The sequence below is a fragment of the Cuculus canorus genome, chromosome 3, assembly GCF_017976375.1.
Source record: "Cuculus canorus isolate bCucCan1 chromosome 3, bCucCan1.pri, whole genome shotgun sequence".
Lineage (NCBI taxonomy): Eukaryota > Metazoa > Chordata > Aves > Cuculiformes > Cuculidae > Cuculus > Cuculus canorus.
The window spans coordinates 66,688,390-66,714,677 of record NC_071403.1 but is presented as its reverse complement, the minus strand read 5'-3'; the positions used below and the strand labels follow the sequence as shown (position 1 = coordinate 66,714,677).

The following is a 26,288-nucleotide window of genomic DNA, read 5'->3' as shown; positions in this document are numbered from 1 at the left end:
CTACTTGTGCTCCTTCGTCTTCTCTTTGCCTTTGCTGGAACCGGTGGCCACGCATCAAGGGAACAAAAGGCAAACAAGCTTCAGTGCACTTCAAGTGCTTCAAAACAGAAGGGGCTGCTCCTCTTTTTGCAGCTTCCCTGCTCCTCACAAGTGCTCCATCACCAGGTCGCAGGCAACCTTCCTCACGAGGGCTCACCCTAAACACCCCTGTCCTGCCCACATCTGTAATTTAGGTGGATAATGTCTCTGTGTTACCCTCTGCTAGGCTAGGAAAGCTGTAACTCCCAGCACAAGGAGCCAGAGGTGGTGGTATTCACTGGATACATGTATGGGGCTAGTAAAGCAGCTACAGCTGTGCATGCAAACATGAGAAGGTTATGTGGATTGGGGACGCTGCCAGGGCAGGAGCGAAGGCTGATTCTCCTTCTTGGTGGAATGGAGTGGTCTTCCTTATTCTTCCTCAAATCCTCCCTCCAGAGAGCGCTCAGCTAGAAGAGATGGGCTGGAGCTGGGGTCCTCATCCCTGACAGATCCTGCAACCTCCTGCCCTGACACCATGCAGGGAGTACTGACTCCTCACCTCCCTGTTTCGCTTTGCAGACTCCTGCTCTGCCTCTGCATTCTGGCTTTTCAAACCTGTTCTCCTTCTCTCATGGCTTCTACATTTCTCCCTTTGGGTCCTGCCTGCCCGTTTCCCTCCCCTCTCACCCCTTCTCCCCTGGCTAATCTCATCAGCAAAGTGGGGAGGATAAAGCAATTAACCAGCTCTAGAACATAATTAGGAGGGCTGGTTTTTAATCACAGCTTGTTACTTCACTTCACCCCATGGTCTGTGCTGGGCACAAGGGGCAGCAGGGTGGCTTCAGAGCATGGACCTCTGGCTCCCTGTGCACTGAGCTCCTGGAAAACCATGTAGAAAAAAGCATTGTTGTTCGAGGTGTTGTTGGATGGGTTTTAGAGAGGTGGCGCTCAGAATCATAGAATCATGGATTGGTTTGGGTTGGAAGGGACCTCAAAGCTCATCCAGCTTCACTCCCCTGCCATGGGCAGGAACCCTTTCCACTGGATCAGGTTGCCGAAAGTCCCATCCAACCTGGCCTTGAACACCACCAGAGATGGGGCCTCCATGACTCCAGCTCCAGCAGAAGACAGAGGGCAGAGCCCAGTGCTGGACGGAATCTGGGAAGAGCAGGGTCCTCCCGTTCAGCCCAGAGCCTGGGCTGGAAAAGAGCCAAGGAAACCCATTCAGAAGCTGCTTCTGAAGCAAGTAGTCCTGCTCTCTCCCTTCATCAATGCTTGCTCTGAGAGCAGAAATTACTCCCTTGCCAGCTGAGCTTGTCAGGGAAGCAAGCAAACATCGATGCCAGCAGCTCAGCTGGTTCATCTGCATTGTAAAAGCTGCCCTAGTGCCCCTGCCAAGGGCCAGGGGAGGATTTAAATCATTCCATCCTTTCTCCTGCAGCTCATGGGTGCAGCCCGAGCTCCCTGGAAAGCCACAGCTCATCACCACCTCACCCAGAGCATGGCTGGTTTGGCTGGATCTGAATAACACACAAGCCCTTTGGATCACTGCAGGGACCTGCAGCTGCATCTTCCCAAGAAACTCAGTGGTGCAAGACCCTTCCTTGCCACAGTCAAGCTGGGAAACTCTCCTTCCCCACCAGTACCCATTGAACCTGCCTGGGGAGTTCAGAGTATCTGGTTCCCCCCCATGCCAGGATGGGGAGCAACATCCTCAGGTGAGTGGGACAAGGCAGTGCCTGAGCTGGCATCCTTCCCCTGTTTGTGACAATGGTGTAAACGTGGCCTGGATGAGGGATGCAGGAACATCTCTGTGGCTGCCCTCTTGCTGTGAGTGTCTCCCTGCGACTCATAGAATCATAGGACATTCTGAGCTGGAAGAGACCCACAAGGAGCATCAAGTCCAACTCCTGTCCCTGCACAGGACAACCCCAACATTCACACCCTGGGTCTGAGGGCATTGACCAAACACTTCTGGAATATTTTCAGGTTTGGTGCTGTGACTGCTTCCCCAGGGAGCCCTTCCAGTGCTCCAACACCCTCTTGGGTGAAGAACCTTTTCCTGATGTCCAACCTAACCCTCCCCTCGCTCATCTTCCTGCCAACCCTCAGGACTCTCTGCTCTCCCCTGTATGCAGCAATACATGGTGCCGCTGATGCTGGGCACTTGGATCGTCACCTGGGTGAACGAGCTGACTGCACTACATGAGAGGCCCAGAGATTGTTCTCCAAGGGCTTGGTGGAGCAGCTAACATTAGATGACTCTTCCTCCCTCCCTTCCTTTGCCCCTTGTCCCTTCCACACCAACCCTCACTATAAAAGGTGTGTCTCTGACTTCAGACAGCCACGGTTTGAGCTCTGGATGACTGAAAAGGCCACAAATTAGTGGCACCACCAGAGAATTATCATTTTATGCCTTCAAGCAACTTGGTCTCGAGCACTCTCAGCCCAACAACAGAAGGATGTGGTCCTGCACAACAGAAGGATGCAATACCGCTGCTGCGAAGGGCTATAGCTGGAAAGTGAGTCTGGGCACAAGCAGGGATGAGGGGATTCAGGGTACCTGAATGGTAACACGAGGTGTCTTTTCTCTTTCCCCTTAGCCTTAGCTCTGTAATCACAAAGAGCAATTCATTTGGACATGGTTCATCCTGCTGCAGTGACAGACCCTTGCCCGCCTTCTCCCCTCAAAACCCCATCAGCAACATGCACCAAGCAGTCAACCAAACCCAGTTCTCCAGCATGCCAGAGATCTTGCTGCAACAGGAATTCCTAACCCACTGGCACTGGCACCCAGGGAACTGGTACGGAGATAGTAACAGTACTGATGGTGCTAGAAGGAGCAGGGAGAAGAGAGAGGGCACAAAGATAGAAGAGCTGTCAGGAAAAGAGCATTGCTTCAGGATGTATGGGTAAATAGCATAGGCCTGGGCTGGCTGGTGATATGCATGGATGGATGGATGGTCGGAACAGCATTGGGATAAATCATAGATTCAAAAAGTGGTTTGGCCTGAAAGGGACTTCAAAGCCCATCCAGCTCTAAGCCCCTGCCATGGGCAGGGACACCTCCCACTGGATCAGATTGCTCTAAGCCCCATACAACCTGGCCTTGAACACCTCCAGGGATGGGGCAGCCACCACTTCTCTGGGCAACCTGGGCCAGTGCCTCCCCACCCTCACACGAAAACATTTCTTCCTAAGATCTCACCTCAATCTCCCCTCTTGCAATTGAAAACCATTTCCGCCCATCCTATCCCTGCATTCCTTGATCAAGAGCCCCTCCCCAGCTTTCCTGGAGCCCCTTTCAGTACTAGAGGCTGCTCTATGGTGTCCCCATAGCTTTCTCTTCTCCAGACTGAACAACCCCAGCCTCTGGACTCGCCTCAACAGATCCATGTCCTTCCTGTGCTGAGGACTCCAGAGCTGGATACAGGTCTCCAGCTGGGATCTCACCAGAGCGGAGCAGAGGGGCAGAATCCCCTCCCTGGCCCTGCTGGTTCCACTGCTTTGGATGCAGCCCAGGACACGGTTTGGCTTTCTGGGCTGCAAGTGCCCATTGCCAGGTCATGTTGAGCTTCTCATCCCCCACCACCCCAAGCCCTTCTCCTCAGGGCTGTTCCAAATCCATTCTCTGCTCAGCCTGCCCAGGTCCCTCTGGATTCATCCTTTCCCTCCAGCGTGTTGACTGCACCACATAGCTTGGTGTCATCACTGCCCATGTTAGCAACAAAGGTGTTAAATAACACCAGTCCCAAGTACTGCAATGGAGGGATGGATGGGTGGGTGGGTGGATGGAGAGATGGATGGATGGTGAGAACTGCAGCGATGGATGATGGAATTAAATGCAATGAGATGGATGGATGTATAGGATTGAACTGAGATGAACTGATGGACAGATGGACAGATCGGTGGATGGTGAGAACTACATTGGGATGCATGGTAGGTAGCTAGGCAGACTGGAAAATATTATCCTTGAAGGTCCTTGGAAGGTCATTGAATAGAAGAAAATATGTCCATGCTGGGCATAGGGGAGGACAGACCAAATACAAAGAAGCCCTACTCTTTCAGGAGGAGGGGATGGGGTAAATACAGGCAAGTTCTGCTCCCCATAAAGAAGAGGGCAGGAGGCAGGACCTTTCCCTGGGTCCAGATGCCATGCAGGGATTGGTATGCCAACATGCATGTCACATGCATGCACACGCCATGCCCAAAGGGTCTGATCAGAGCAGAGATACCATGCCCAGTACCTGGGATCTTCAGGATCTTCACTGTTTGGAAGAAACATAGCCAGGAGGATGAACATGAGAAAGAAACAAAACCTTTCAACCAGAAATACCCCTCCCACAGCCCACAGGAGTCAGCCAGGACAGGGGAAAGGGCTGGCAGCTGCCACCAGCCCCTAGAAGGATCCTCATGGACTGATACTGAGAAGGTGAACCCAGTGCAATGCGAGGTCCCACTCTGGCCTTGTCTGGTGGCAAGGTACTGGGGAGATACTGTCCCACAGCTCTGAAACCACCCAGGCCCTGCTTGCCAGAGGCAGGCCAGCACTCTCCTGCAGGTTCCTTCTGCATCCTCTCCACATTCCCTCAAATATGGATCAGCAGTAATGAAGGACAGACTTTCAGGGATGGGTTCAGGGCTGGGATCACTGTCCTGGATTCGCCCATGCCAGATAAATCCATTTATACAGATGTATTCTTATTCATGGTGCCTTTAGAGTCCACTAACCCTACAGATGGGGTGATCGTCATATTTTGTGGGATTTGGCTGTAGAGAGACCACAGGACCTGCCTCTCCTATGACATGGAGGAGGTTTTTAGGTGTGGCTGGGTCCCACAGAAAGCTCCTGGAGCACAGGGCTCATATGCTGCTGTCCCACACTTGCAGAGATGCAGTGCTGTGATGCTGGTGCATGAAGCATTGGCTTCACCCTGGTCTGGACCCACGTAACCTGCTCTTCCAGATTAAGATTTGCGAATTAATATGAATTAAGGAAGATTTGGAGTGTAAACTAGGTTGCCCTGTATCCCAAATCCTAGGTATATTTATGCCTGGACAGTAGTCACATATTTGTGGGATGTGAGGTGACTGGGATGAAAGCAACCCCCCCACCAAAGCCAAGATCCCACCAGTCATGATATTTTAGTACCTTGCTACTGACTGATATCCATCGTTAAACTTAATCCTGAGTGAGGCACCAAAGAGAAAGAGAGAGAAAACAAATAATAGCAATGTCAGGCTTCTTGAAGCAGCCCAGCAGCAGCAAGGGAAACATGGGCCTGGTGAGTGCAGGGACATCCCTTTCAAGAAGAGGTGGTGTCCAAGCCACAGATCCCTGCCACAGGATGCTCTGAGGGTCATAACCCCAGCTGTGTACACCCAGCCTAGGGTATTCCGCTCACACTGTCCCCAGAGAAAACCTAGCTTCTGACAGGATCTGTACTTCTGGCACAGGGCACAAAAGCCATTGCCATCCAGGCAGCCGGTATCATCCACTGCTCCTGACAGATCTGGCAGATGTCCTGCGCTGGAACAGTTTGGGGTCAATCCAGATCACAGGTGGAGCTTCCAGGAACTATTTCAAGCTGCTGGAGGCTCTGCCTTGGCTTCACTGCAGCACCCAGACCATTGGTTTGAACTTTCCTGCTTTTCAGAGTCCTCAGGATGCATTTTTTTCCTAGCAATTGAAGTGTTGCAAAAAGGAGGGGGAAAATTTATAGAGGCTGAAAGTCTTTGAGACACCATCTCACTTTTCCTTGCTCAGGATGAAAAGGACCATGGACTTGCCTGGTTATGCTGATGGAGAGGACGATCCAGTGTGTGACATCCCTAGGATGTGTGCTCAGATGCCATACTTGATTTAGCAATTTTGGACTCTCCTTATCTACTTGGACACAGAGGTTATGAATCTGTCTACACCAGTCTTCCACAACAGCCAAGGATGGAGACAGACTTATTCAAAGGCTGAATTAGATCCTGTATGGGTGAACATCCTCTTTCTTTTGACTATTGGGACAACCCACAAAGACTGGGATCATAGTAAGATCCCTCCTGAGCTTCCTAGGATCACTCAGGATGGTGCTGGCATGCACCTCACTGCGCTACATAATTTCTACCTCTCTACAGACACAGAAGTTCTGGAAAGCCACTTCATGAGCAGCAGTAGTGTCAAGCAAACATGTTTGCACCACTGACCAGTCCAAGCTGACCAGCCAGTCAGAAGAAGGGAGTCTTGCCTCTCCCAGCTTCCTGCCATCCTTTCCATCACCAAGTTCAACTCCAGCGCTTGGCACTGACCCCAGCTTTGGAGCGAGTGTTGCACGGGGCTAATTAGTGGCAGGCGGAGAGTTGAGCCCAGTCTCTTGGATCCGCTCAGCATTCACAAGAAAAGAAAGGATCAATAATTCACCATGACCAGATTGCATTCAGCTGCAGAGCTCTGCCCTGCCCATGAATATTTCAAGGCCAAGGGCTATCAGGTGATGCTTCCTGGGATCTCAGTTTCAAGGTGGTCGGGAGTACATGTACAGCCCCATCCCAACCAAATTTCAGCAGTCCTGCATGGTTTAAGCTCTCTGTGAACCATCTCTGGAAGTGCCCACCTCTCTTTACTGGGGATCTCAGGATAAACCTATATTGCTAAATAAATGGACCAGGGGTCATTCCCTGGCTGTGACACAGTTGTGTCTGTACAAATAAAGTCCCTTTTCTCCACAAAACCACCTGCATCCAGGTGGTTGTTGGGGGTAGTTCCTGGTCTATCACATCATAGAATCATAGAATGGTTTGGGTGGGAAGGGACCTCAAAGCCCATCCAGTTCCAACCCCCTGCCATGGGTAGGGACACTGGATCAGGTTGCTCCAAGCTCCATCCAATCTGGCCTTGAACACCTCCAGGGATGGAGGAGCCGCCACTTCTCCAGGCAACCTGGGCCAGGGCCTCCCCACCCTCACAGCATTTCTTCCCAAGATCTCATCTCAATCTCTCCTCTTTCAGCTTAAGAAATACCACAGTCCCTCTGCTGACATAAACCATCCCAGACATAAAGAGCCAAAGCCCCACCAGGGACCATACTGATGACTTAACAGATGGGAAGATGCTCTCCCCTGTGCCCTGGCTTGCTTCATCCTATGGATGCTGCATAGGGCAAGCAAGTTCCTAGCCTGTGAGCCCCAGTGAAACACATAAATCTTGACTTAACAGATCTAGGCCTCCAAGTTCTGACATTTAAGCCTGGAGGGAAGGAAGCACTCTCTGGAGAGCAAGGCTTTGAACGTGTCTCAGCACTGCAGAGGCAGAATTTCAGGGCCAGCATCTGAACAGGTCTGGGATGGGTATTTACCTAGAGTGTTGCTCTTCTTCTGCATCATCTCCAAGGCTGGAGCATTTACAGAGAAAGAGGGCAAAAAAACACTGTGATATGAAAATAGAGAACTCTTCCATTGTGTCAGTGTGTTAAAAGCAGAACAATTTGCTTCAGTACAGGTAGAATTTTGGAACATGCCAACACAGAAAACCACTCCATGCATGTCTGAGAATCTACAGCCCCCAAGCACTAGGCTGATCCTCCCTCTGCCATCCACACCACTCCTGGTGGCACCTGCAGAAATTCTTCCTTACATCCAGTCTGAGTCTCTCCTCCCTTAGTTTAAAACTGTTTCCCCTAGTCCTACCCCCGTACTCCTTGATTAAGAGCCCCTCCCCAGCTTTCCTGGAGCCCCTTTCAGTCCTCTAAGATCTCCCCGCAGCCTTCTGTTCTCCAGGCTGAACCCAAACTCTCACAACCTGTCCTTATACAGAAGGTGCTTCAGCCCTCAGATCATCTCCACAGCCTCCTCTGGACTCACTCCAACAGGTCCATGTCCCTCCTGTGCTGAGGACTCCAGAACTGGATGCAGGGCTCCAGGTGGGATCTCACCAGAGGGGCAGAATCCCCTTCCTGGCCCTGCTGGTCCCATTGCTTTGGATGCAGCCCAGGACACGGTTTGACTTTCTGCGTTGTGAACACCCATTGCCGGCTCATTTTGAGCTTCTCATGCCCCAGCACCCCAAGCCCTTCTCCTCAGGGCTGCTCCCAACCCATCATACTGAGCTAATATTTCAAGCTAGGCAGCAGCCTCCAACAAGCTTCTTCCTGCAGGTCTATTGACTGCAGCTTTGTTTCCCGGTGTGCTGTTTTTCTCTGCCTGAATAATTAGCGGGAACCAGGGAAGTGCTCCAGACCCTTGGGTACTTTTCCTTGTCAGGGAGGAAAAACAGTAAAAATAGCTTTGCATCTGCACTGCTTTGCCAGGAATCCTGCTGGGACTTCATAGGGAGCAAATGGTCATCCCCGAAGGCTTTCTTCCTACCGCTGAGGGCAGGGTGGTCCCTGCGCAGCACGCACTGGGGCAGATCTCGCTTTGCTAAGGGAGATAAAGCACAGAAAGGCAAAGAGAGGACAAATCTGGCATCCTTTTCCTACCACTGCATAACACTGCAGTGCTGTAACATCCCAAACACCCCCCACCAGCCTTCCCTTGATGCCTCCTTGGGCAGCCTGTGCAGACCTTGGGCATAAGGACCTCCCTACATCTAAGCCACTGGAGGGAGGAGACCCTGGCCAGACAGTGACATCTGCCTGCAGGCAGGTCTCAGCTTCTGTGCAAAACTGCAATGCCTGAGCCCAGGCTCAGCGAGTTCCAGGCTATAGGTCAACAACAAAGGTGGTGCCAGGTTTGGAGCCAGCTCCTTTGGTGGTCAGCGTGTGGCCGCACTGTGAGCTGGAAGTGATCCAGCCGTGAAAAACAAATAAAACCCCAGAGAAGTTATTTATTTACTGCTTGACTACTTTTTGCCAGACAGATCCATGCCCTGACCTGGTGTTGGCTTGTCCAGGCAAAGGGGTGGTGGGAGCAAGGAGGGATGCTGGCAGCAGAAGGACCACACTTGACCTCTCTGCTCCACAGCAGCCAGCTGCAGTGATGCTCAGGGGGCCACTCCTCAACCCCTGCCCAGCAGACCTGAGGGATTTGGGCACCTCTTTGACTGAAACAGCAAACCATGCCTGTACTTACAGGGTTTTCTGCCTTTTACTGTCTCAGAGCCCAACTCTGATCCATGCTTCCACTTGGACCATTTATTAACCTCACACCGACTCGTGTCTCCCCATCTCATTCCTTCACCCAACATTGCTACGAGCAACCAGATGCAGTGGGAGGTGTCCCTGCCCATGGCAGGAGGGTTGGAACTGGGTGGGCTTTAAGGTCCCTTCTGACCCAAACCACGTTGTGGTTCTATGATTTTGCCCAGAAAATACAAGAATTCACCTTGTGCAAACTTTTCCTATAAATTGAAGTCACTGCTCTGGACATGGAGGAGTTTCAAGAGCAAATATGATATCTCCCTGCAAGGTGTGTCTCTTCTCCTGACAGTACAGGGACTGAGCTCAGCTGCAAATAGCTGATACAATTCCCACTGCCGGCACAAATTTTCAATGCTTATCTCACCAGCATCTATTAAGCTGCACGCAAGCAGCTGAGAAGTGCTTGTTGCTACTGCTTTTCCCATTTCAAGGTCTGTTTGTTTCCCTCTCTTCTGCATCTCCTTAGGAAAGGGAATCAGCTGAATAACAAAATAATGTCCCTAATGAGCCAGGGGAGGCGGTAAACAGCTTCGTGATGGAGACTACACTGACAGAAAGCTTGTGGAACCCCTGAGAGATCTTTCCACTGCCTTCATTTGGATTCAAATCCCCCCAGGGGGACACAGAGGATGGAAACAGACTGTGAAGACACACAGAATTACAGGCAAAGGGGCTGCCAAGAAGATTTCAAGTCCAACTTCTTCCCAAAGGGGGATCAGCTTGCCTCAAGCTGTTTCTCAGACATGCATCCAGCCTATACTTCAGCATCTCCCGGGATGGGAGCTGAACTCCCTCCCAGTCAGATCTGGCTTTCTCTCAGCACACACAGCGTATCTCAATGCTGCCTTGCAAAGATTTGATTTTTAGCTGTCCTGTGCCAAAATGATGAGCAGCTCGTGCCAAAATGATGAGCAGCTCATCCCAAACCTGACCCAGCTCTCGAAGGCGAGGCAGGAGCTGGTCTTGGCTTTGAACCTGGCTTCCTCAGTGTGGGCAAGTCCACAGGTTGGTGTAGCCCTTCTCAGTCCCCACACTGGGCAGTGTTACCCAGGGCAGGTTGAAAGCATTGCACACCAATGCCCATCCAACACATGGAGTGATGCCTCTCACATCTGGGCTTGGCCAGAGTAGTATTCGAGCTTTTAGCAGAAGTTTGGAACTAGATAATCTTTGAGGTCCCTTCGAGCCCTAACCATTCCATGATTTTATGATTGCCAGGAATCAAGCAGCCTCGTCAGTGCACTTGGACTGTCTCTCCACCTCCAGTCACCCAGGCATCCCAGATAGATCTACAGCCCAGGGCACGTGCAGCAGCAGACGTGCCTCTGGAGCATCCTGCTCATCCAGCCGGTGCTATAGCCATGCACCTCTATGCTACAAAATGAAGTATTCACGGACACACTCACTGCACTGACACGCACGCACCCACGCTAATGCTTCCCATCTAAAGAAAGGGTTTGGGTGGGCAATGCCTATCCTGCCCTTTGGGACTGGCCCATGGCTGTTGTACCTCCTAACTCTGCTTGGGAATGGTTTAGGACAAAAAATATCCAAGACTGTCGTAAGGATTTATTAAGGTTATGGGCACTTCAAGTGCTTGGCCTGGCACTGTTTAATTAATGAGACTTGACAGAGGTGTTTACCAGTATAGATGTGGCCATAAATTCTCATAACAGGGAGTCAAGATCTTCTGAAGATGCTACTGAAGCCTGAGGCACTCAGTGACAGGCTGCATGAGGAGCTGCTATGAGAAATGAGCTCCCCGGAAAAGCTGTGTGTAGGAACAACTACCTTCACGTGCTTTCTTCCATTCCTGGATGAGTTGAGTCATCTTCCCTGCTTCCCAAATGCTCTGTCCTTTGGCTGAGCTGCTCTCAGATTCATTGGTTTGGTCCCTGGGTTTTACCTGAACTTCTCTTTTTCAGAGTTCCTCCCCAAACTCTTTCTGGCACACGCTGGGAAACAACTCACAGCACAGCACTGCAACAAAAGCCACTGCAAACAGGAATCAGATCCTCATGCACATCGATAGGAGCTCTTCCCCACGTGGTGGACACAGTATAACTGTGATTGATATGTGGTGGGACCTGGAGGAGGAAAGGGGCCTCAAATGTGAGGCAGCACCCCAGCTGCAACCTCACCCCAAGCCCCTTTCTCCACCCCAGCACCCATCCTGAGCATCCTTTCCAAGGATGCTTTTCCAGCTGCTCCATCGTTTCTCCCCATCAGTTCACCTGCAGCCAAGAAATAGGAATCCATAGGGACAAAGCAAAAGCAACACAGCACTGCACACCCCACTGGCACCAGCACCAGCTAGTGCTGACTGGTTCCCTACCTCGTGTTGAGGGATCCCTGGCTAAGGGTGTCCCCCTCTCCCAGAAGTTCATCTTCACTGTGGTAATACATGTCATCCTCTTCCATCCTGTGAGGGCGGTGACATGGAAAACATCATGCCTTTCCTTCCTTGATATATCTAACAGTAGTGGTGTTGACATTAATGACCACGTTCCATGGAGTTGGCAGAGGTGAGTGCAAGACACAGCCGAGCCTGACAGCCTCTCGAGCTCAAAATGGCCTGCAGAAAAGTGGGAAGCACCTCCCATACAAGGACAGGCTGAGAGAGATGAGGTTGTTCAGCCTGGAGAAGAGAAGGCTGTAGGGACACCTGAGAGCAGCCTCCAGTACTGAAAGAGGCACCAGGAAAGCTGGGGAGGGGCTTGATCAGGGGATACAGGGACAGGATGAGGGGGAATGGTTTTCAGCTGCAGGAGGGGAGATTGAGATGAGATCTTGGGAAGAAATGTTTTCTTGTGAGGGTGGGGAGGCCCTGGCCCAGGTTGCCCAGAGAAGTAGTGGCTGTTCTATCGTTGGAGATGTTCAAGGCCAGGTTGGATGGAGCTTGGAGCAACCTGATCCCATGGCAGGGAGTTGGAACTGGATGGGCTTTGAGGTCCTTTCCACTCAAACCATTACACGATTCCAGGGATCTGACCCTGTGATGGGAGGGCTCTGCGAGCCAGGCTGTGCCTGCTACACTGCCCTGCCATCCCGCTTTTAAATCCTTCAGTATCTTCCCTGCTCAGCAGCATCATGGTCTACTGAGCTGGGAAACGAATATGTGCTTTCAATTTTACTTGAAATTTCACTGGTTTCAGCCCAATCCACACAGTTAATTAACTGCCTAGGAGTGATGTGAGCAAATGGAGATATCGTCCCTCAAACCCTGCATCATGAGGGAAAAGAAATTTTGCCCTATATGGGCACAATAAAGTGGTAAACTCAGACAGAAAGCAAATGCTGCTGGAGCACGCAGGTATGTTTGGATTCCCATCTCCAGGCTTCCATGTGGATCTGAGAACACAGGCTGTCCACATTTGGGGCTGTAGCGCTTGGACAAGGGCTGTGCTCACCCCAGGGAGGGGTGGGTGACCTGAGGACCCAGCTCTGCCTGGGCTGCCTGCATTGTCTGCCCAACCCGCTTACAAAGTCTCCTCCACCAGTTTATCTCTTTCCACAAGACTTTTAGCAAGTTCAGGACTTTAACGTCTCCACTTTCCCAACTGAAAGAGGTTCAAAAACTACTGCAGCAGACATGAACAAAGTCACTGCCGTGGACAACAGAACTACATAAACTATGTAAAAGTGCCTGAAAATCACAGAATTACAGAATGGTTTGGGTTGGAAGAGACCTCAAAGCTCATCCAGTTCCAACCGCCTGACATGGGTAGGGACACCTCCCACTGGATCAGATTGCTCCAAGCCCCATCCAATCTGGCCTTCAACACCTCCAGGGATGAGGTAGCCACAGCTTCTCTGGGCAACCTGGGCCAGGGCCTCCTCACCCACACAACAAAATATTTTTTCCTAAGATCTCACCTCAATCTCTCCTCTTTCAGCTGAAAACCATTCCCCCTCATCCTATCCCTGCATTCCCTGATCAAGAGCCCCTCCCCAGCTTTCCTGAAGCTCCTTTCAGTGCTGAGAGGCTGCTCTAAGATCTCCCCGCAGCCTTCTCTTTTCCGGGCTGAACAACCCCAGCTCTCTCAGCCTGTCCTTGTAGGGAGGTGCTCCAGCCCTTGGATTATCTCCATGGCTTCCTCTGGACTTGCTCCAACAGATCCACGTCCTTCCTGTGCTGGGGACCCCAGAACTGAACACAGGGCTCCAGAAAATGGATTGAAATCTGGCTTAACAGCACATGAACCCTTTGTACAGAAGTAGTTCCACACTTGAAAGCTCTCCTAAATTGGTGTGGATTTGAGCACAGGGTTCAAAGCATCCATGATGGGCTGGGCTGAATCTGATGCAGCATCACTGCCACCTCAGCATCCATCCAAGCCTTGGCCTTCTAGCTGCACATGAGATGGTAAAGGGGCTGTTCTTCCCAGCAAGGACTGAGCCCTGAGCTTCCATAAGCTACCGCTCATGGCAGAACTGGTCCCAGCTTACACGTCATCCCAATGGACAGCCAGCTGCGGGCTCCACAGCCCTGAGACCTCTCCACCCATCCCTGTCACCAGGATGGGCTTGCAGCTTTGTGTCAAGAAACAGAAGGATGTAGTCGCTGGGCTGATTTTCATCCAGCATCAGGGTCCCATGAGCTTAGAACGACACAAGGGGGATGCTAAGGACCCTTGAATGAACAGAAAGCCAGTAACAACACCTAGAGGAACTGGAGGTGTTTCCACATGCCATCATAGGGTGCAGGTCCCTCAGACAATCCAAACTGGGGTCCTCTGCCCAGGCACTGCCTTTGGCAAGGATTTCATTTAAGCCTGTTGAGATAACGTGGTCCTGACAGACCATGGAGGTAGCATGGACAATGTCTGTGAGAAGCTAAGTGCTTGTCTGTTCGAGGGTTAATGCTGCAAGGGAGGTGCCAGAGCCTATTCCCTCCACCAATTCCACAGCATCCCTGCTTTCTCCTCCAGCCTCTGCTAGGCCACCCACCTTGCCATGGGATGTGCACACTCAGGATAGCCCCCAGCACATGGACGCAGCTCAGAGGCACCATAACTCTCACCTCCTACCACAGAAGTTGGTTTTGTGGCCAACATGCCCTTACTGTGCCCGGCTGCAGCTGCACTTGCCCCTTGACACACCTCCACCTCCTGCCCTGAAAGCAGCTCAGTCCTGGGGACACCACAAGCTCCATCAAGATGCAAGACCCCACACATCTCCATGTGTGGCTCTACACCCCACACATGGCTCTAATCCCATCCAATATGAGGTGTGATCAACAGCCAGACCCTCAGCCCTCTCTGAATCTGTACTTAACCACATTAGCTCGCCAGCATCTGCCACTTGCTACAAACATCAGTGCCTGCTGGAAGACTCAGCTCATGTTGGCCAGGCATAGTGGAGCACCAGGGACCTCTTAGCACTAGACACCTGCAGCCCATCCTTACCTCAAGCTGTGATAATGGGTCTCCTGGCTGTCAGGAGATTTGATGCACCTTAGAGGAGCACTGAGGCAATGCAGCCCTTTCATGACACACCAAGCCCTTCCCATCCCTGATGCCATCACACATCTTGAAGTGCTGAACACCACATTACCTTCTGAAGCTCCTCTCTATGGACTGCTGGTTGGATTTGCCTGGAGATGTGTCCAAACCCTGCCGATGGCCAGACAGGAGGCTGTCGGTCTCTAAGGGATACCTGCCATCCCCTTCTGAGTGGACGCTGGGGGTCTCCAGGAATTCCTTGTCATTCCATGTGCCCACTGTCCCATCCAAAGCCTGGTACCTGATCTCTATGGAGATGCTGGTCTGAAATACACAAGGAAGACACAATCAGCGGGGCAGCACAGAAAGAAAGGAAGATCCTGCAAAATCTGAAAGGTAGGAAGAGCTGTTGCATCATGTGGATTGATATCTGAGCCTTACTGACCCCAAAGTCTCTTCTTTCCTACTGCATGAGACAGTTAGTGTGCAGGACCTTGGCTTCAGGAGCTGGTCCAACTAAGGTCAAGAATGGTGCTGCAGTCTCTCTCCTGCTCAAGGACCTGATTCGGTTGGAGTTGCTGGTACATATCAGACCAGCTACATCAGAAATGAGATACACAAAAAGCCATGAACAGCAGACAAACCATTTGAGCAGCTGAAGACATCACAAGCAGAAGAAGCCACGTCACGTTCGTGGGTTTTTTAAATGGTGCATCACCTTGCTAAGAATTGTGCCCTGCTGCTAAGTGTTGGGCTGCCAAGCCCTATGGATACTGGGGCTGTTTAGCCCCAGCTTTCCTATAGGCAAAGCTCTCTTTCCAGCTGAGTTTGAGTCATCCCTTAGCTGTCATTTGCTGAATACACAGAATCCTTCTAGGCCATATCTTGTATTTTCCAACCTTTCACCATCCCGTTGACAAGCTATGGTTGGAGCAGGTCAGGGTGCTGTGTCTCCTCCTAGACACGAGGTCTCTGGGGAGACCTTAGAGCAGCTTCCAGTACTGAAAGGGGCTCCAGGAAAGCTGGGGAGGGGCTGTTGATCAGGGAGGGCAGGGATAGGATGAGAGGGAATGGTTTTCAGTTGAAAGAGGGGAGATAGAGATGAGGTCTTAGTGAAAAATATTTTCCTGTGAGGGCAGTGAGGCCCTGGCCCAGGTTGCCCAGAGAAGTGGTGGCTGCCCCATCCCTGGAGTTGTTCAAGGCCAGGTTGGATGGGGCTTGGAGCAACCTGATCCAGTGGGAGATGTCCCTGCCCATGGCAGGGGGCTGGAACTGGATGGGCTTTGAGATCCCTTCCAACCCAAACCATTCTGTAATTCTGATACTATTATTTGTGGCAGGTTTTAACTGATTTTATTCTTCATTTGGCAAAATATAAATCGAAGTTAATCCAAATGACTTGCCAGACTGTGCCAATCTCACCAGGCTGTTTCAGATTGCTTAAAAAAGCAAATGCAGAGGAGAGACAAAGATCCACATTGAAATGTTAATTTTTCACATTTTCAAACCACCTCAACACTGTTTGACTTCAAAAATCTCATTTTTAAGCTAGATTTAAAGGTTTAAAAATCCTTTCAAGGAAATGAAAAATTATGTGTGTAACAAACTGCAAGATATTGGTTTCAGGCTGAATAAAATTATCCCTTGTTTGAATGGAAATTAGCAGCTAAAACCAAGAGAAATTCACACTGGAAACAAAACTATCAATTTAACAGTAAGAAAATCATTGAATGGAATGATTCACTGAAGGCTGGGACTGCGCTGTCACTGGGCATCTTAAAATCATTTTTACCTGGGTTTTTTTTCACCATTTGAGGTAATAATGCATTCTGAGCCATCTCAGAACCTCTCTTGTAGGAGGCCAGATGACATGATCGTAATATCCCTCCGGGATTTACAACTGTTGACTCTTTTAGTCTCTTTGCAAGGCAATAACATTCTTAGGGCTGGCTGGAAGCTGCCAGCGATGTTTTGCAGTCAGCTCAGAAAAAGGAAACCAGTTTTCATAGAATCATAGAATCATAGAATCATGGAATGGTTTAGGTGGGAAGGGACCTCAAAGCCCACCCAGTTCCAACCCCTCCACTGAATGGACACCCTCCACTGAATCAGGTTGCCCAAAGCCCCATCCAACCTGGCCTTGAACACCTCCAGAGATTTTCAACCCTTCCTTTTGTGCTTGATTATAGGAAGACGAAGTTATGCCTGGAAAGTGCCTTCCAAGAAATGTAGGTAGTGAAGATGCACCAATCACTTCATCCAGAGATGGGGACTGATGGCTGGAGCTGGCCCTGCTTCAGACCAGCATGTTGGCAGCATGGGTTTGGAGGTGAGGTAGGACCGTGATGAGCACCATCTGCAGGAGGGACCCCTGGGACATCCCACCGTCCTGCAGAAATGGAGCTGCGTTACATCACGTTCAGCATCTTTACCGTGCTTGGAGCCCTTCTGGAGTAAATGTGATGCCAGAATTTGCTCAGGTGCCTTTGCAGAGGAAACACCTTTAAAAGCACAAGTAGCTGAGAGAGGCAAGGTTCGCAGAGAGGGGAGAGAAGGAGATTGCTTTCTTTCCTAGTTTTGGAGATGATATTTGCAACGTTGGCACACAGAATCATGGAATGGTTGGGTCAGAAGGGACCTCAAAGCCCATCCAGTTCCTGTCCCCCGCCATGGCGAGGGACACCTCCCACTGGATCAGGTTGCTCCAAGCCTCATCCAACCTGGCCTTGAGCACCTCCAGGGATGGGGCAGCCACCACTTCTCTGGGCAACCTGTGCCAGGGCCTCACCACCCTCACAAGAAAATAATTTCTCCCTAAGATCTCATCTCACTCTCCCCTCTTTCATCCATTGATTTTCTTGTCTCCCTTTGTGACACTGAAGGGTCTTAATAATATGGGAGTTTCCTTCTTTGGTGGATCCCATGGACTTTAGTCAGGCAGCTTCTCACTCTGACAAACTAAGAGGACAGCAGGAGTTATTTTTTTCAGCCCTGATATTACTGTTGGCTCCAAGGTCTGCATCTCCTTTATTTTCTCTCTCTCCTCAGGACTATATTCATTGTACTTTTATTGGTTTTATTCCCTCTAGCCCTGCAAGAGAAGTCACGTCCTGCCTCCTGCTACTGAAACCACTCATCTTTTCAGTGCTAATTGCTTGTTGTTAGCACAGAGGGTTACAAGTAACTGCAGTTTTCCTTCATGCTGAGTGTAGGAAGCAGCTTATACGGAATAGGGGAAAGGGACAGCTGAGTTTTTGTCTTTTAATTAAAACACCAGAGCTTTGATACCCAAGAAAATCAGAAGTCGCTGCATTTCCAAGTGTGTTATAAAACTCGGTCTCCATGGGAAACAGCTCCCATGAGATGCATTAACCAGATGGAAGTGCACCGCATTGCACAGCAGCTGCTCTGCAGGCAGGGAGCTTTTCCTGACCACTGGGAGCTCTGGATGAGGGGTGCAGACCCAGACTGTGTGGTATTCTTATCCTGATTCTCCCCAGAGGCATATAAAGAGCAAGACTTCAGGCAAGGTGCTGCATGAGTTGTTCTTCATGTGCTACGTGGGTCAGATGAAAGCAGTGCTGAGGTTAGAGACAAGTATAGTTAATTCAGGGTATCTCAAACGCCAGTGCTACTGGTGTGGATTGAAGCTGATGCACTGATGGCTGGGGCAGAGCCAGCATGGAATGCTCAGGTGCAGGAGAGCACTGGGAACCGAGCTCAGCATGGGACTGTGGTCAAAGCAGCCACTCAGCATCTCTGCGAGGATCTGAGGACCACAACGTGCTCTGAGCTGACACAGGACTCCAGAAGCAGGACATTTCCATGCTATTTCTGAGCTGGGTACAAGCAGGGCAATGGAGCTGGGGAAGGGTCCGGAGCCCAGGGGTTCTAGGAGTGGCTGACGGACCTGCAGATGTTCAGTCTGGAGAATCATAAAATCACCAGCTTGGAAAGGACCCAATGGATCATCGAGTCCAACCATTCCTAACATCCCTTAAACCATGTCCCTAAGCACTTTATCCACCTGGTCCTTAAACACCTCCAGGGAAGGCGACTCGACCACCTCCCTGGGCAGCCTGTTCAGTGCCCAATGACTCTTTCCGTGAAGAATTTTTTTCTGATATCCAGCCTGAACCTCCGTTGCAGAGCTTGAGGCCATTCCCCCTTGTCCTGTCCCCTGTCACTTGGGAGAAGAGGCCAGCTCCCTCCTCTCCACAACCTCCTTTTAGGTACTTGTAGAGAGTAATAAGGTCTCCCCTCAGCCTCCTCTTCTCAAGGCTAAACAACCCCAGCCCTCTCAGCCACTCCTCATAAGACTTGTTCTCCAGCCCCCTCACCAGCTTCATTGCTCTTCTCTGGACACGCTCCAGAGAACTGAACACAGTACTCAAGGTGCGGTCTCACCAGTGCCGAGTACAGAGAGAGAATAACCTCCCTGGACCTGCTGGTCACACTTTTTCTGATACAAGCCAAGATGCCATCAGCCTTCTTGGCCATCTGGGCACACTGCTGGCTCATGTTCAGTTGGCTGTCAACCATTACCCCCAGGTCCTTCTCCTCTGTGCAGGTCTCCAGCCACCCTTCCCCCAGTCTGTAGCGCTGCATAGGGTTGTTGTGCCCCAAGTGCAGGACCCGGCATTTGGCCTTGTTAAACCTCATGCCATTGGTCTCGGCCCAGCGGTCCAGCCTGTTCAGATCCCTTTGCAGAGCCTCCCTACCCTCCAGCAGATCCACACTTCCACCCAGCTTAGTGTCATCTGCAAACTTGCTGAGGGTGCACTCAATGCCTTCATCCAGGTCATTGATAAAGACATTGAACAGAGCTGGACCCAGTACTGAGCCCTGAGGAACCCCACTTGTCACTGGCCTCCAGCTGGAGTTAACTCCATTTACCACCACTCTCTGGGCCCGACCATCCAACCAGTTTTCGACCCAGGAGAGTGTGCGCCTGTCCAGGCCAGAGGCTGACAGTTTCTGAAGCAGAATGCTGTGAGAAACTGTGTCAAAGGCTTTGCAGAAGTCCAAGAAGACTACATCCACAGCCTTTCCCCCATCCAGTAGTCGAGTCATTTTGTCATAGAAGGAGATCAGGTTAGTTTGGCAAGATCTGCCTTTCCTAAACCCATGTTGACTGGGCCTGATCACCCGGTTCTCTTGCACGTGCTTCATGATAGCACTCAAGATTACCTGTTCCATGACTTTCCCTGGCACTGAGGTGAGACTGACAGGCCTGTAGATCCTCCCTGCAACCTTTCTTGTAAATGGGCACAACACTAGCCAGCCTCCAGTCCAGTGGAACTTCCCCAGACAGCCAGGGCCGCTGGAAGATGATGGAAAGGGGTTTGGAAAGGACATCTGCCAGCTCCTTCAATACTCTTGGGTAGATCCCATCCAGCCCCATAAACTTGTGGGTGTCTAGCTGGGCAGGCACCAGAAGAGGAGGCTGAGGGGAGACCTCATCACTGTCCGCAGCTCCTGGAAAGGAGGAAGGAGCCAGGCAGCAGTTGGGCTCTGCCCCCAAGGAACAAGGGATAGGATGAAAGGAAATGGCCTCAGGTTGTGCCAGGGGAGATTTAGATTGGATATTAGGAAAAATTTCTTCAGGGAAAGGGTTGTCCAGCACTGGCAGAGGCTGCCCAGGGCAGGGGTGGAGTCCCCATTCGTGAAGGGATTCAAAAGTGTGTGGTCATGGCTTTTTGTGACATGGTTTAGTCGGCACGGTGGGGTTGGACTGATGGTTGGACTGGATGAGCTTAGTGGTCTTTTCCAACCTTAATGATTCTATGAATTGCACCCTGTGTGTGTGCAGGTTAAACCTGATCACTTCCTGCTTTAGCCCCATCTTAAACTTCTCACAGCATGCAGGATGTCCAGCCTTTGATGTTCATCCTCAGGACAGTCCCAGTTGCCTTTCTCCTTCAGACCAAGAATAACAGGATGAAGAAAAGACTAAGGATTTGAGGATTCAGGTGCAGAACACAGACTTATATGTTCCAGAGAGTCAGCAGAAATACAGACATATGGACCAACAACCAGGCAGCAGTGGCTGCGTAGTCTTTGTGACCTACCTGAATGGCTGAATTATTGTCGTCTATGAGAGTGTCCGTCACCTCTACCTGCCCTTCCTCCACCACCTTTTGCAGGACCATCCGGAAAGTGCCAATGAGCCTACGGAGCAAAGGAGAGAAAAGTCAGTGGAGCTCTCCTTGAGTATCCACCACCGTTCAATTTCAATTGAGTGGGCTTCACTGGCGAAGTCACCAGAGCTCACGTGGTTGGTTTTGCTTGGGAGAAGAGAGTGCTGAGGTGAGGACGTCTAACACCTCCCAACCACCATGGCTGTTTCTCCCCTGAGGATCTGATGACCTCCTAAACTTCCTCAGGATGAGCAGGCTGATGGTGTCTACTTGCTCTTAGTTCTCGCTGCAGCCTGCTGTGCTCACAGCCAGGGAGTGCAGCACTGCACGCACTAGAAGCAGCCCCATTTGTTAAATTACAGGTCCAAACCAATACCACAGAGAGCAGAGAAGCCTGGCATGCTCTAATAGAAGTCATTACTTATTTGCCAGCTCATGGCTTGTCAAGAAACTTTGGGTTTATGTTCTTTGTGTGCTGCTGTGGCACCAGAGGGACCTTCCCAGCCTGAGAAGATCCAACTATGAATCAACAAGTGATTCCTGACATGGAAAAAAACCTGAAACAGTGAATACGGAGCTGCCTTACCCCTCTTGCCTTGCACGTCATCTCCCATGCTGCGACCCCAGATGACAGGGAAGACATTACATGGCACACCAGGAATATGCCTGCAGTGCTGGCGGAGGCCGGCAAGAAAGCTGCTGATGATTAAACAACTTCCTTGCAAACCTTAAGGCATTGTTTCCTGCGATGCTGATTTATTGTGATGTGATTTCAGAGAGGGAGACAAGAACTCTCCACGCTGTACAGTGGGATAGTGAGGGGTCCTCTCCTGCCTTTGCCCCTGTGTGACCCAAGCATTCGATGCTGTGCCCACACCAGCAGCCTGGAGACCCCAGGTGAAAGCAGCATTAGGAGATCAGACTGTGGCAGAACTGATGATGGGGTTTGTCTTTCCCAGCTCTCAAACCACCCACTGATACTTCGAAGCGCGCTCTGAAATGCACTGGATGGAAGGATTTGTTTATGCTCAGGGTGGTGAGGCACCAGCCCACGTTTCCCAGAGAAGTGGCCAACGCCCCATCCCTAGAAACACTCAAGGTCAGGTTGGATGGGGCTCTGAGCAACCTGCTCCCCGGCATGTCCTCCTGCCATTCCCTCAGGTCCTGTCATTGGTCACCAAAGAGAAGAGATCAACTCCTCTTCCTCCTATTCCCCATGTGAGGAAGCTGCAGACCACGATGAGGTTTCCCCTCCGTCTCCTCCAGGCTGAGCAGATCCAGTGACTTCAGCCACTCCTCATACAGCTTCTCCTCTAAACCCTTCCCCAGCTCTGTGCCCTCCTCTGGACGTTCTCCAGAAGCTTTAGATCCTTTTTATCCTATGGCACCCAAAACTGCACCCAGCACTCATGGTGGGGCCACCCCAGTATGGAGCAGAGCAGGAGAGTCCCCTCCCTCGCCTGGCTGGGAATGCAGTGCTGGTGCACCCCAGGACAAGGTTTACACCCTTGGCTGCCAGGGCTCACTGTTGGCTCAGGTTCAGCTCGAGGTGGTGAGATGTAGATCCTTTCACCATTCTCTTAGCATGTCTTTGCAATCCTTTCAGCCTGACTTACATGCTTCTGCTCTCCCCAGCTCTGCACCAGGCTTGGGATAATGTGCTCCTTCCCAGGACCTCTCCCAACTCACTTCCTCTGGCAGGCAAGAGCCAAGCAAGAGGAAATGCAATATTCAGCGCTTGTCTACACAGCCTTTCATTTCCAAGTGTTTCATAATTCATCAAGCGCCCCTGCTCGCCTCCCTGGCATTTCTGCTGATGGAAAGAGAGGGAGTTTTTCTGGGTCACTCGTAATTTTATCAGACTGTAGGAACATCTCTCATTTCAAGCCCAGCCTGGTTGGTTCAGTGTTTAAGGCTTGCTCAGAGCCTTGCATCAGGGCAGTCTGGGATGACTGCACATCCCACAACACACTTTGCTCTTTGCCCCGTACCACTCTTCAGTGAAGCCACCTGTGTGTCTGGTGCCGTTCAGGAGAGGCAGTGGCTGGAGTGAGGCTGAGCTCTATCAGGCATAACCAGCACTGAAGCTTCCACTCTGTCCAAGCAAGGGCTCTGAGGCCAAGGTGTGCATCTGGCTTTGCTAAGAGCATCCTCTAGCCAATGACATTCTGGCCCCTTTTTGCTGCTAGTCTCAGCCAGTGGGGGGGGGCAGCATCTCCATCCATCCATCCATCCATCCATCCATCCATCCATCCATCCATCCATCCATCACCAGATCTTAGGAAGTAATCAGAGGCAAATCAGAGCATCTGTGTCTTGGTTTGGTCCCCATGGTGGGGAAATGCCACTGCTTTTAACCCACTACCAGGCTTGCAAGAGCCCAGGTGATAGGAATGAATGTTCAGCTGCCCAAGCGAGGATCCACCTCGCACTTAAATCCTCAAGGAGAACCAGTCTTCTGTTCCTGAATCACTTGCAGCTGTTGGCTCCATCTAAATCAGTGAATTAAGTGCTTCCTGGGCACTGTACTTCAGCCATCCACATTGGGACACTGCCTGCCAGGCTTGGCCAGGCAAATGCACTAACCCCAATTCATCACAGGGATGCAGGAACAGGGGTCAGGCTGGGGCTGGGCAAGATGACCCAAGGGTGCTATGGAAGGGAAAGCTTCCCTGCCTGACCATGGACAACCCTAGCTAGGTGTTTGGGACAGAAAAAGGCCCTCGTGTAGTCTGCACGGGGCGCTAGAAACTGAGTCAGACCCAAATCAAAACTGTGAAAGTGAAATTAGGATTGCAATCTCATATCAAACAAAAAAAAAAGAGTAACCATGCTGATTATACAGCCATCCCCTACAGCCCTGCCTGCTCCCTATCCAAACAAACTTTCAATGTTCATCATAGTCCAGAATGTCTGAGAGAAAACCAGGAATTAAATAATACTCAGAGGGGGTTCCAGGAAAGCTATGGAGGGGCTCTTTATTAGGGAGTGCAGGAATAGGATGAGGGAAATGGTTTTAAGATGAAAGAGGGGAGATTGAGATGAGACATAAGGCAGAAATAATTCACGCAGAGGGTGGGGTGGCCCTGGCCCAGGTTGCCCAGAAAAGTGGTGGCTGCCCCATCCCTGGAGGTGTTCAAGGCCAGGTTGGATGGGGCTTTGAGCAACCTGATACAGTGGGAGGTGTCCCTGCCCATGGCAGGGGTTGGACTGGATGGGCTTTAATAGTTCCTTCCAACTCAAACCAGTTTGTGATTAGATGATTCTACGACAAGGTCTGGTCCCCACAGGGCTCTGCCGGCTGCCAGCATCCTCAGTGATGAATCCCTGTCTGCAGTCACTCCTGAGCACTGTTCATGTGCGTAACACCTTTTGGCACCCGCCATGTCAAATTTCTGTGGAATTTTCATTTCTTAATCAAAATATTGCGTGACACCAAGTCAAATACCGTGCCAAAGTCTAACTATACCCAAATTACCACTTTAGCAACCAGATCTGTAATCTCATTCCAACTTACTTATCTGACAGGATATATTTCAATGTGACAGTGCTGAACAGTATTCATTATTCTATTCCACTTGTCTTCCAGGGTGAAAAGAAAATTCATTTATATTTAATGAGAATTTTTGCAAGAGTTTGCTGAAAAAAAAGAGTTAATTTGCTGAAGCAGCTTTTAATATCTGGAGGTGCTGAGCTGGAACTGCTGTTGTAGGCTACAATTCACCAGGTTATCCAAACAATAACAAAACCCTCTCACAGTCAGAGACTAGAGACAGATTTCTGGGCTGGTGGCAACACTGGTCTAGTCCATTTGAGTTGTCATCATGAACTATCGTAGAATCAATCACAGAATCATAGATGGTTTGGGTGGGAAGTGACCTCAAAGCCCATCCAGTTCCATCCCCTGCCATTTGCAGGGACACCTCCCACTGAATCAGGTTGCTCCAAGCCCCATCCAACCTGGCCTTGAACACCTCCAGGGATGGGGCAGTCACCACTTCTCTGTGAAACCTCACCCTCAAAATAAATCAGTCCCAGATGCCTTAGATGGATCTATGTTGGGGAGAAAATGCTTGTGGGAGGTTATGGTCTTTTTCTGCTGAGTATTGGACCTAAACCCAATGCCTGGGTTACAGGCTGGCAAAGCTGCGTGGTGGGAATTGTCCTGTTGCTGCAGGACTTCTCAATGCAATGTGTTTTCTGGGTGATGCAAAACGAGTTTAGTGGGGATCTGTCCAGAGAAGGAAGGTCTCCTCTCAAAAGCACCTAAACACAAACCCCTTCAGACCTCCAAGCTGAGGACCTGAATTCCTAGTGTTAAATAAAACAAGCAGTTTGAAAGCCAGCAAAGTATCACTCCCCTTAGAAGCTAAACATCCAGTCTGCCTCAGGAGGTAATAACAAGCAAAAGCAAGGGCTAAAACCTCTTCATCTGCACAGCCTGCGTTATACAAGCCACATCATTACTTGTTGGACATGTCCAACTTGAGCTGAGTCAGCTGTCCCTGCTGCCTTCTCCCCTGCTCGCTTTAATCTGGCTCTTGGTGAGCCAAGATGATTTGCAGCCGCCCCCCAGGGAAGCCTGGACTCTTCTCTGTCTCTGCGGCTTCCATCCTCCGTGGGGCTCAGCATTGCAGCTCTTTTTTCACGTGCCAGCCTTGCCTGCAAAACCGGACAAGTTGTATAACATGGTATCACTTGCAGAAAGGCTGAGGTGATACCTCCATAGACATCTCGGCTGATTAGCTTGCATCTCTGACATGGTATGGAAACTTCTACCTTTCCAGGTTCCTGCCCCTGGTGACATTAGTCCTCTCAGGTCATAACCAAGCACCCTGTCCATCTGTCTTTTACCTTCCATAGAAGATGATGTTATAAAACCTTAATGAGACTTCGGACTAGCTTGCTGCAGCCACCCCATTGCAAGGGACTTTGTGCAGGAGAAAGGTTTCAGGTAGATGATATATCTGGCTGTGGACCAGGCAGCTGTAGGTGTCCTACAAACACCAGTCCTTAGGGCTGGGAAGATGAGCTGAATTATTTGAACCCTAGGCTCTGGAGCACTTGCCACCCACTCTACTTTGTGGAGGGGTATATGAGGGGAGAGACTGTTCACTTGGCTGATCCCCACCATACCCATTCTGCATCACACGGAAAAGAAGCTGGACTAGCACCGTCTTCTGAGGGGAATAATCCCATGGCTTTCATATGAGGAACTATAAATTAAATCAGGGGAGGGGAGGACCTCATCACCCTCTATAGGTCCCTCAAAGGAGGTTGGAGCTGGTCTCTTCTAACAAATAACAAGGTTTAAGATGAGAGGAAGTGGCCTCAAGTTGCACCAGAGGAGGTTTAGATTGGATATTGGGAACAACTGATTTACTGAAAGAGTGGTGAAGCCCTGGCAGAGTCTGCCCAGTGCAGTGGTGGAGTCCCCACCCGTGGAGAGGTTCAGAAACCTTGTGGCTATGGCACTTTGAGACAAGATTTAGCAGGCATGGTGGGGTTGAGTTGACAGTTGGACTGCACGAGCTTAGAGGTCTTTTCCAACCTCA

At 50.7% G+C, this 26,288-nt stretch overlaps 1 protein-coding gene across 12 annotated transcripts in view; it reads right to left on the bottom strand.

Annotated features, from left to right (window-relative positions):
* OTOF (otoferlin) overlaps positions 1–26,288 on the bottom strand; it is a 97,221-nt gene that overhangs the window by 50,077 nt on the left and 20,856 nt on the right. For 6 of the 12 annotated variants that reach the window (XM_054063308.1, XM_054063309.1, XM_054063310.1 and 3 more), the window contains exons 4-6: positions 20,665–20,764; positions 14,706–14,917; positions 11,485–11,571 (exon numbers count right to left, since the gene is read on the bottom strand). In XM_054063308.1, the coding sequence (XP_053919283.1) occupies positions 11,485–11,571; positions 14,706–14,917; positions 20,665–20,764 (399 nt within the window). Of the gene's footprint in view, positions 1–4; positions 52–2,584; positions 2,633–4,268; positions 4,290–5,173; positions 5,206–11,484; positions 11,572–14,705; positions 14,918–20,664; positions 20,765–26,288 lie in introns of those variants that run through there. The other 6 variants (XM_054063313.1, XM_054063315.1, XM_054063316.1 and 3 more) reach the window with 3 other exon arrangements.